The 10,733-nt window shown below is 41.5% G+C and overlaps 2 protein-coding genes and 1 long non-coding RNA gene across 3 annotated transcripts in view; 2 read left to right on the top strand and 1 right to left on the bottom strand.

The window, feature by feature from the left end:
- Window positions 1-426: 426 nt before the first annotated feature.
- Window positions 427-4,162, bottom strand: LOC118414052 (monocarboxylate transporter 2-like). The gene is made up of 5 exons (XM_035817802.1): window positions 3,896-4,162; window positions 3,354-3,596; window positions 2,763-2,906; window positions 1,741-2,574; window positions 427-883 (listed from the first exon to the last, which is right to left on the bottom strand). The coding sequence occupies exons 2-5, from the start codon at window positions 3,565-3,567 to the stop codon at window positions 672-674; spliced, it is 1,404 nt and encodes a 467-aa protein (XP_035673695.1). The 5' UTR covers window positions 3,568-3,596; window positions 3,896-4,162; the 3' UTR covers window positions 427-671.
- Window positions 4,163-4,227: 65 nt separating this feature from the next.
- The window catches only part of LOC118413605 (prostaglandin reductase 1-like), an 11,104-nt gene continuing 4,598 nt past the window's right edge, over window positions 4,228-10,733 (top strand). The window contains exon 1 of the mRNA XM_035817131.1: window positions 4,228-4,540. Within this exon, the coding sequence (XP_035673024.1) occupies window positions 4,384-4,540 (157 nt within the window). The 5' untranslated portion in view covers window positions 4,228-4,383. The remainder of the gene's footprint in view (window positions 4,541-10,733) is intronic.
- LOC118414085 lies at window positions 5,027-5,757 on the top strand. The gene is made up of 3 exons (XR_004830906.1): window positions 5,027-5,110; window positions 5,405-5,461; window positions 5,695-5,757. It is a non-coding gene; the product is annotated as an uncharacterized LOC118414085 (long non-coding RNA).

Here is a 10,733-nt window from a genome sequence, read left to right as displayed (position 1 = left end):
GAATCCTGAAAATTGTTGTTTTTCTTAGTTAGTCTCGGAATAAGACCATGTTGATTTGATTACTAAAATTTAGTATATGGATGACATCCGCACGCGCATCAATTTTCGGCCGTTTCCAAAAATTCAACTACACTTTAAAACGTACAAACAGCAAAGAATGCCAACGTTAATTCTAAGTTCAAAGAAGACGTGAAAGAAGAATTATGCCATGTCATGTGAAGCTGACATGTGCGCCATTTGTTCAACGTTCGTGACCACCTCAATTTCATAATGAAGACGTTCGTTTTTGACCAAACTTTTTCTTTATTATTTACGTGTACGCTCGCGTCAGTTTTTGGGCCCCCATAGGATGTCATCCATATAATCAAATCAACGTGGCCTAATGGAAATAAATGAATGATACTTAAGCAAGGATATGGCCGGAGGTTAAGAATGAAGCCTTTGTATTTACCTCCTTGCTTTAAAGATGTACAGAAGTCATCATCATCGGTCGGCTGCAGCGCAGGCAACTGCAAGCTTCCTATCATTTATTACGTTGTAAATTAGTTATTTCACAAAGCATAAGAATCTCGATACATCGTAGCCGATGTACATGTAAAGGCATTTGGCATTACACCGCCATAGATTTGCAGTGGTTCCTGTGAACTGAAGTTCAATTTCAACACGCGCACTCATAGAGAAGTCTCACGTGCAACTAGAAATAACGTGACAGTTTCTCTCTCATATTTTACAGAGTCCATATCGTCTTCCAACTTGTTGGCAGCTTCGTCTTTTGTCCTCCTCGTGAAGCGCAGAATGAAAGGTACCAGTCCGGCTAGAAGGAAACAGACACCTGCTTGTAGGAACGGGGCGTCAGAGCTTCCAGTTCGGTCGTACAGCCAACCTGCAAATGTGAAATTAATGTCCAAGTCAATCAAATTTGCAGCATAGCCAGGCGAAAATGATCTATCAAACGTTAGACTTCTTAGCTCTACGGGTCTGGCTTTGTTTTCATCTGACGGCACATACGTTTTAGTGCTCTGGGAGGCTGGAAACTAGAATCCAAGTGCAACAAAAATTTATTGTAGCATTTCCTCCGATCGATTATGTAAACGAGGCCCTGGCTTGCATAATTCATGTCTAGATACTAGTTATGGTAACCTTTACTTAAATGCTGCAGGTATTTACCGTCTATCTAATTATACCATTTTCTCACTGATAATGCAATAAAGGCATCAATTGGCATGATTCATCTCTCTTGATTTGAAGTGTCTCAGTTATATGATTTAAAAGTCATATCATGGAACCCATTGGATTAATAAACCTTTTAATTTTCATGCAAATTAGATTTAGGCTTGCATGTGCGTCATCTCACTTATGCTACCCTCACACGAAAATCACGACGATCCGTCAATCCCTTCTCAAACTCCACCAAAGATTAAAACAAAATGCACTGCAGTTCCAGTTCCAGCTGCTAGGGGTTCAAACTTAAACCTTTGTTCCGACCACAAGAACTACCTACCTACCAAAGATCATGACCACGGTGTGTGCAGAACAGAAACTATAAAAACTAGAAGTTTCACTGCAGTGCCATGAAAAGCCGCCAGGACGCCAACAATCCAATCATTACCAGTTTTGGTTACAACCTATCGACATACTAAATATAAAACCCGGCTGATTTATCTAGTCGTTCTTGAGCTGTCAAACAAATAGATAAATTTAAAGAGCAAATGCCTTAAACGTTAAGAGTATTATATTCACCTGCGAAAGGCGGCCCGGCTAGCGAGGCGAACCCTTGCACCAGCATGTAGAGACCGACGGCGCCAGGGAGTCGCTTAGGGCCGACCAGTTCGGCCAGACAGGTAAATGAAGTGGGAATGAAAGCACCGTAGAACAGCCCGTGTGCTATGGCGTACGCTACCAGTCCAGGATACTTTATGGCCAGTGGACAGAGAAGATTGGTGAGTCCCAGTAAACACAGACTGAGTCCAAACTGGTCCAGTCGGGTAAAATATGGAGTATCTGGGATGGCTCCCACAGACAGCCGTCCTACCACGTCTGCGACAGAGCACACGGTGAGCAGAGATGCCGCCTTGTAGTCCTCAATCTGGAGATGTGTTGCACGAGGAACGATGTACATGGAGGGAACGATAAGGCTGAAGGCCACCAGAAACAATGACGTCAAGTACAAGGCCACAGCTCGAATCTTAACCAGTTTGAAGTCCATGTCTGCCCACAGTTTTCTTAAAAACATGACAACAGGTACAGATTTCGTTTCCATGTCGGTGCCTGATTCCAGTGTGTCTGTAGTGCTCTTTTCATACTGTTCCAGTCCTGCTTTCTTTTCAGTTCTGTGAAGTTCCAGCGGTCTGATTAACGCGCCAGCTACAATCACCTGCAACATAACTCCGCCCAGAATGAGTAAGGCACCTTTCAGACCAAACTCGTCCAGTAAGTACTGGAACAACAGCGGGAGCGTCATGGACGTGATGCTGGCGCCCAGCAGGGCCAGGCTGTTGGCCACTGGCCGTCGTTTGGTGAAGTACTGCCCAACTATCGTCATCATAGGGCTGACTGTGAGAGCGCATCCCAAACCTGTTTGGATGGAATGATAAAACGTTGACTAATCCTGACTCATATACGAACATCGGATCGTGGTAGCAGCAGTTTAATGTTACAGGCCCTTTTGACGAGTTATTGTTTACAGTGAGTTGTCGGGCGCATTGCCACAGTGCGCATGTCTATATTTTGATAAATTCAATAGCAACATGTCGTAAACGGACCTGTCAGACATCCTATGGCCAGGTACAGGTGGTACACCCGACTTGCAAATGCACTGATGACGTAGCCAGCTGCACTGAGCACCCCTCCCAGCATGATGACGGGCCGGAACCCTGCTGTGCTGGCCAGGGCAGTGGCGAACGGTGCTTAATAAAGGGGATCAATAATATCAGGGTTTAATTTCAGTGCTTTGCAATATCATGACGGTGGCTAATTACAAGCCCAGACTCAAAGAATAAAGTGACGGAATACATAACGCTAGTTTCTAAATATACATAATCAACTACTAAGTACCAGGTCTACTATTGGGTTTGACTTCTTCTTTGAAGGGAGTGGGTAATCATAATGAACTATCCCACGTTCTGAAAAATGAGTGAGTTTTGTGAGTTTAGTAAGTGTAATCTTATCTCCTAAGCGGTAAAGGCTCGGCAAATTTATGATTTGAAATAATCTGTTTCTCCGGCCTCCTAGTGAGGATACAAGTTTATTTCAATAGTAAAGTGCATAGCATCCACCGCATTCATTATTCATATAAAAAAATCAAACTCTAAACCAAGTAGGTTTGCCTCCCCAATCTCCTTGCTTAAACTTACCTAACAGGTACATGACGCACATCATGATAGAGGTTACCCACGCCGTCTCCGCGGAGCTGGCGTCAAACTGCTGGCGGAAAGCCAAGAACAACACTCCGAGAGATCGGAAGGTTCCCGCCGCGCAGCCGTTCACTATGAACCCGCCAACAACCACCATCCAGCCCCAGCCACCGTCAGGAGGTGCATGGAGACTCTCCAAACTAGATTTTGACATTGTATTTGAGGATATGTGCCACGTTTAACCTGGAAAATATACCACAATGTCTTTCTGCGTGATTCCTGATGGTATCGTTACACTGAGTAGTGCCCGTCATACACATCACAAATAAAACTTGTCATACCACCAGGACAGGTGGCAACAAATGTCATACTCGCAGTGCCCCGTCAGACATATCACAACAAAAACATATCTACCTCACCCACAGGACAGGCCCACTAGGGGACAACAAATGTCGACCATAGTCTTAGTGCCCCGTCAGACCTATCGCAACAAAAACATACCGTACCGCCATCACAGGTGGCAACAAATGTCATATTCTTACCATACGCATGATTCCAATCCTAATGGTTCACGCTATGTCTGTACACACTGGCTGTAGCAGCTGCAGTTATTGCATGCATCCCGTTTACAGGTTTGCCATGTAGTCAAGATTAGTAATTATAAGGCTCGTTTTTTTTGGCAAAATAGACCTCCGAAAGACGGTAGTCTCAGTTCGCCACAACCACAGACTCTGATTTTGTGGGTTATAAGAACAAAAAAGACGTTTTCGTTCGTTTTGTTTCAAGCAAGAACATACTAATAGGTCGGACGTAAGCAGGTGAGCGATTTGAAAACCGGTTCTGCAAGACATGCACATGTCCCGAAAGATAGGTCACTGATGACTGCTCCCAGCCTACCGACCGCCGTGATTGGCTAGTGGGCTGGGACAAGGTCGGGGGAAGGTACTGACTGTGCGACAGAGGACGAGGTCGGCGGAAGGTCCTGAATCGGTGTGACAGGTGCTTTACAAGCTTGTAGTCTGTGGCAAATATGGTGAAGTGTAGAAGATTTATTTTCGCGCGCCACTTTGATGGGCTGCCGAAGGAGTCGGACTTTCAGCTGGTGGAAGAGGAGACGCCAGAGCTGAAAGATGGCGGTAAGGTTGGGTATGAACTTAGGGTAAGTGAGAGGAGATGTGTGGTTGGAGGTGAAGAGGTGTGAGAAGGGGTGAAACTCAGGCGGATCAAGTTTGCCATCTACCGCTTTTTCTGCTGCTCTGCTTGTAAGTCTAGATCTATATCTACTTGTTATCAACTACTACAGACCGTTCCCATTTAGGTCAAGCAGCTAGCTTATGGCGGTAACTAATCGTACTTTTTCTCCATTCACCTTTTCGACATGCCTTGACCTGGATAGCCAACTACACCTTGCTATAGATCAGTGAGCTCGATTGCCTCAAGGCAATTACCACCTGAAAAAATTAACGTCAAGAATGCATTCCCGTGGGGGCCACTGTCACTTCACGTGTTCCGCTAAATGTACCAAGTATCAGTACCACTGTCTGACTGTGTGTTCATGATCCGTGTACACACGTCTTAAGTAACCTGAGATTGCCTCCATCAGTGTTGTTTAAGTGTCCTTGAGTCAGTTTCACAAGTCAGTTAACTAAGCTTGTAAGTAACTAAACTGTGTACATTACAAACTTTTCTTTTTTGTTGATTTGTTCACCAGTAATCCTGGCTGAGTCAATCTTTTGTAGCGTCGACCCGTACATGTGGTAAGTATAGAAATCCAGCATACCGCTTCCGCTGAGACACGGAGAAGATGATGGATTTTATCACATACTTTAGGCTTCTAATATTAGCTGTTAAAGTATGGTAAGTACGTCTACATGTGAAATGATGAAAAGATGTCCACAAACGTGAATACAAGTATGTATTAGCAACAATTTTCCCAGTAGCAGGAAAAACTGCTCCCGGAATGGGGACTTAAAGTGAGTTATCTACACAACAAAGTGCCTGTAATAAATATCTTATTATTACTAAATGTTAACTTATCAAATCAATTGTAGGACATTTAGCAGAGGTTTGTCCGAAGGCGTAACCATGATCGGGGAGTGCTGTGCTCGGTGAGTTAATGCAAAAACCATTTTCCTGTACGCTATAAATTAATACATTTCTTTCTACGACATATTTTGTTCATTGTCACCAGTAGATAGCGTTGTGTATACGATTGTCAAGCACCAGGGCCATTGCCAATGTCGACAGTGTTTGCGTATTGCCAGTAACCTATTAACATTGCCCAGTCTGGTTTACTTTGAAATGTAATGTTGTCACATCTAGTCCATTTACCCGTTGTTAGCGTGATCGAGTCGAAGAGCTCAGACTTCCCCGTGGGTACCATCGTCATGCACCGTTATGGCTGCACAGCACGAAAACAACTTTTTAAGCAAAGTTTGAGAGATACGTATAAAGCCCTTAAAGGCGGAGAAATATTTCAGCAGATTTTAAGATATATTAAAGGCATCGGAAACATACATTTGGCATTTACGGAAGATTTCAGCGTTAGTAAATCTAACTTAATCTGTTGTGTTTCTTTACGTGAATTTTACATGTATTTTAGTATGCCGAAGAGACAACTTAAATGTCTCAAAAATATTTTCTGTCAAAACGGACAAATACCGTTTCTCTAGATCTGTTACAAAATACATGTTGACCGGCTAAGTCAAATGTAATAAGCCTTTGTCTGGTGTTAGATAAAACATTGCGTCATCTGTTTTATAACAGTCAAAACTGAAAATCATTGCGCTTTCTGGTACAAAATGTTATGTTTATACCTCAGCAAATACAAATACAATACATTACAAAGTCAAATACAATAATCTTCTGTGTTTTTTAGCTATTCCGAAAGCATTTGACGTATTCAAACTTTCTGTGCGCAAGGTTTAATTCGAACAGGGGAGAACCTCTCACGGTTAGCTTATATGCGCTATTTTACATTATATGAGATGTTGCGTATACCATGGTCAATATTGACCGAAGAATGCATGCCATATATATAATTTATTTCGAACCGTCATTTACGCAAAGAAGGGAAGACCTCCCCCGTTAATATATTTGGTAAGCCGTATATGAAATGTTGCGTATTTCATTTGAACATACGACATGTTTAATTTTGAATCCGCGCAGTTTAAGCGAACTAGGGGAGACCTCCCCCATTTAGCTTATATGTTGCCAAAACGTATATGAAATGTTGCGTATTTCTTTTGAACATACAACATGTTTAATATTTGAATTCGCACAGTTTAAGCGAACTAGGGGAGACCTCCCCCGTTTAGCTTATATGCTGTCAAAACGTATATGAAATGTTGCGTATTTCTGTAAAACATACAACAAGTTTAATCTTTGAATCCGCGCAGTTTAAGCGAACTAGGGGACACCTCCCCCGTTTAGCTTATATGCTGCCAAAACGTATATGAAATGTTGCGTATTTCTGTAAAACATACAACAAGTTTAATCTTTGAATCCGCGCAGTTTAAGCGAACTAGGGGAGACCTCCCCCGTTTAGCTTATATGTTGTCAAGACGTATATGAAATGTTGCGTATATCTGTAAAACATACAACAAGTTAAATGTTTGAATCCGCGCAGTTTAAGCGAACTAGGGGAGACCTCCCCCGTTTAGCTTTTATGTTGTCAAGACGTATATGAAATGTTGCGTATTTATATGAACATACGACATGTTTAATCTTTGAATCCGCGCAGTTTAAGCGAACTAGGGGAGACCTCCCCCGTTTAGCTTATATGCTGCCAAAACGTCTATGAAATGTTGCGTATTTCTGTTGAACATACAACATGTTTAATCTTTGAATCCGCGCAGTTTAAGCGAACTAGGGGAGACCTACCTTGTTTAGCTTATATGTTGCCAAGACGTTTATGAAATGTTGCGTATTTCTGTTGAACATACGACATGTTTAATCTTTGAATCCGCGCAGTTTAAGCGAACTAGGGGAGACCTCCCCCGTTTAGCTTTTATGTTGTCAAGACGTATATGAAATGTTGCGTATTTCTGTAGAACATACGACAAATTTAATCTTTGAATCCGCGCAGTTTAAGCGAACTAGGGGAGACCTCCCCCGTTTAGCTTATATGCTGCCAAAACGTATATGAAATGTTGCGTATTTCTGTGAAACATACAACAAGTTTAATCTTTGAATCCGCGCAGTTTAAGCGAACTAGGGGACACCTCCCCCGTTTAGCTTATATGCTGCCAAAACGTATATGAAATGTTGCGTATTTCTGTAAAACATACGAAATATTTAATCTTTGAATCCGCGCAGTTTAAGCGAACTAGGGGAGACCTTCCCCGTTTAGCTTATATGTTGCCAAGACGTATATGAAATGTTGCGTATTTCTGTTGAACATACGACATGTTTAATCTTTGAATCCGCGCAGTTTAAGCGAACTAGTGGAGACCTCCCCCGTTTAGCTTTTATGTTGTCAAGACGTATATGAAATGTTGCGTATTTCTGTAAAACATACAACAAATTTAATCTTTGAATCCGCGCAGTTTAAGCGAACTAGGGGAGACCTCCCCCGTTTAGCTTATATGCTACCAAAACGTATATGAAATGTTGCCTATTTCTGTAAAACATACGACATATTTAATCTTTGAATCCGCGCAGTTTAAGTGAACTAGGGGAGACCTCCCCCGTTTAGCTTATATGTTGCCAAGACGTATATGAAATGTTGCGTATTTCTGTTGAACATACGACATCTTTGAATCCGCGTAGCTTAAGCAAACTTGGGGGTACTACCCCCGTTTTATCTATTAGCTAATACCGTCGCAAAGGTTTTATGAAACGGTGCCTTTTTCTGCTGAACATACGGCATGTTTGAAGCGCAGTTTATGCGAACAGGAGGAGACCCTTTCCTTTTTATTTTATACCGCATATAAGTTCTGAAATTCCAGGGTCTAAATCAGGGTGAGGTTTTCTTTGTGGCATGTTGACACTCGAGCTAAGAGACGGTAGAAATCCCGACTACTGCTATGAATATCTCCGAGACTCAACCTCTGCTTGAAGAATAAGGATGTAGTAGGTATACCGTTTTGTGCAGTGAGTTGTGTTTTCTCTATAAAACGGCAAGCAGTTCTTACTACAGGTAAATGTACGAAATATGTTTATTTCTTTATCTACAAGCAAGCGTCGAGAAAGAACAGTTTGTGCACACAGGCGGTGTCTTCTCGTGTTGCTCGTGTTTGTTTGGGCAGGCAAGATGTAAATTTATTCAGCGTTATATCGTACTCGCCATGGGGCGCACGCCTCCGTCCGTCCAAGGAGGTTGAACTTCCTTGGTCCGTCTGTTGCACAGCTGTGTCATGTGATAGGATGTATCCAATGGCAGAAAAGAGTGGGGGGTTCAAATTTACGGGCCCTACGCACGACAAGGAGCGGTTATTTTCCAGGCGTTCATTTTTGAAGAGAAGTATTGAAGAAAGTTTGGGCCTGCTCTAGCCCGCAAGTTGTGGCCGCGACACCTCTTTTACCGCCTAGGACCCCCAGTGACGGAATTTGACTCAAAGATACGAGGTGGCTATCATTCTGTACAAGCTGTTGTTGTTGGAAATCGACACAGAATGGAAATCACGGCCCTTGCACCATCCGGATTAATAGAAGCCGACACTGCAAGCTGAACATGTTTCGCGTTCACAGAATCCAGGACCATCCAACAACACGAGTCATATCGGCCACTACTCTAGGATCCTCTAGATCTTACCGGATTCTTATTCCTGTGGTGACCAGATGGAACTGTACATGTGTGCTCTTTTTTACTTACGCCGAGACGCTTCACCCGACACTGGAAATGGGACTGTGGACTGCTGCACGGAATTGCGCAACCGTTGTGATTGTTTCAACTGCCGACTACATCAGAATGAAAGGCCACAAATACCTAGTAGGCTGTAGGTTTTTTTTTTACTTTTCCATGTAATATTTTCTCGTAATTCAATAAAATTTTAAAGTTTCATCCATTGTATTTTCTTGCTTTGAAATGTGCTAATGATTATTCTCCTAAAATGGCACTTATCCACACCTTAATGCACACGTATATGAGACGTACAGAGGGAACTTTAAACATGTCTTAAGGGTGTTTTGGTACGTATTTATGACAACTTTAAGCTGCTAAAAAGAAAAATATAGACACATTAAATCCTCTTAATTCACACATATATGAGACGTAAATAGGCTTTAGATCAAATAAACGTGAAGTTTAAACATGTATTAAGGGCGTTTTAATAAGTATTTATGGCAAATTTAAGCCGCTGAAAAGGCAGCTAAACACACGTTATAATCCACTTAATGCACACGTATATGAGACGTAAATAGGCTTTAGATCAAATATACGTGAAGTTTAAACATGTCTTAAGGGCGTTTCATCCATTGTATTTTCTTGCTTTGAAATGTGCTAATGATTATTCTCCTAAAATGGCACTTATCCACACCTTAATGCACACGTATATGAGACGTACAGAGGGAACTTTAAACATGTCTTAAGGGTGTTTTGGTACGTATTTATGACAACTTTAAGCTGCTAAAAAGAAAAATATAGACACATTAAATCCTCTTAATTCACACATATATGAGACGTAAATAGGCTTTAGATCAAATAAACGTGAAGTTTAAACATGTATTAAGGGCGTTTTAATAAGTATTTATGGCAAATTTAAGCCGCTGAAAAGGCAGCTAAACACACGTTATAATCCACTTAATGCACACGTATATGAGACGTAAATAGGCTTTAGATCAAATATACGTGAAGTTTAAACATGTCTTAAGGGCGTTTTAATAAGTATTTATGGCAACTTTAAACTGCTGAAAAGGCACCTAAACACACGTTATAATCCACTTAATGAACACGTATATGAGACGTAAAGAGGCTTTAGATCAAATAAACGTGAAGTTTAAACAAGTCTTAAGGGCGTTATAATAGGTATTTATGGCAAATTTAAGCTGCTGAAAAGGCAGCTAAACACACGTTATAATCCACTTAATGCACACGTATATGAGACGTAAATAGGCTTTAGATCAAATATACGTGAAGTTTAAACATGTCTTAAGGGCGTTTTAATAAGTATTTATGGCAACTTTAAACTGCTGAAAAGGCACCTAAACACACGTTATAATCCTCTTAATGTACACGTATATGAGACGTAAAGAGGCTTTAGATCAAATAAACGTGAAGTTTAAACATATCTTAAGGGCGTTTTAATAAGTATTTATGGCAACTTTAAACTGCTGAAAAGGCACCTAAACACACGTTATAATCCTCTTAATGTACACGTATATGAGACGTAAAGAGGCTTTAGATCAAATAATGAATCCTGTTCCGATGCGGCTGTTAGG

Source organism: Branchiostoma floridae, chromosome 4, assembly GCF_000003815.2.
Source record: "Branchiostoma floridae strain S238N-H82 chromosome 4, Bfl_VNyyK, whole genome shotgun sequence".
Classification (NCBI taxonomy): domain Eukaryota; kingdom Metazoa; phylum Chordata; class Leptocardii; order Amphioxiformes; family Branchiostomatidae; genus Branchiostoma; species Branchiostoma floridae.
Note: the sequence above shows the minus strand (reverse complement) of the source record. Positions and strands in the feature narration are given on the sequence as shown.

What these genes read in the sequence shown, in the direction of transcription:
- LOC118414052 (XM_035817802.1), bottom strand. Translation starts at nt 3,567, where the DNA reads ATGTCAAAATCTAGTTTGGAGAGTCTCCATGCACCTCCTGACGGTGGC. An exon ending in GGCCATAGGATGTCTGACAG is followed by an intron (nt 2,575 to 2,762) that starts GTCCGTTTACGA and finishes CCATCCAAACAG; the next exon opens with GTTTGGGATGCGCTCTCACA. An exon ending in AGCCGGGCCGCCTTTCGCAG is followed by an intron (nt 884 to 1,740) that starts GTGAATATAATA and finishes TCACATTTGCAG; the next exon opens with GTTGGCTGTACGACCGAACT.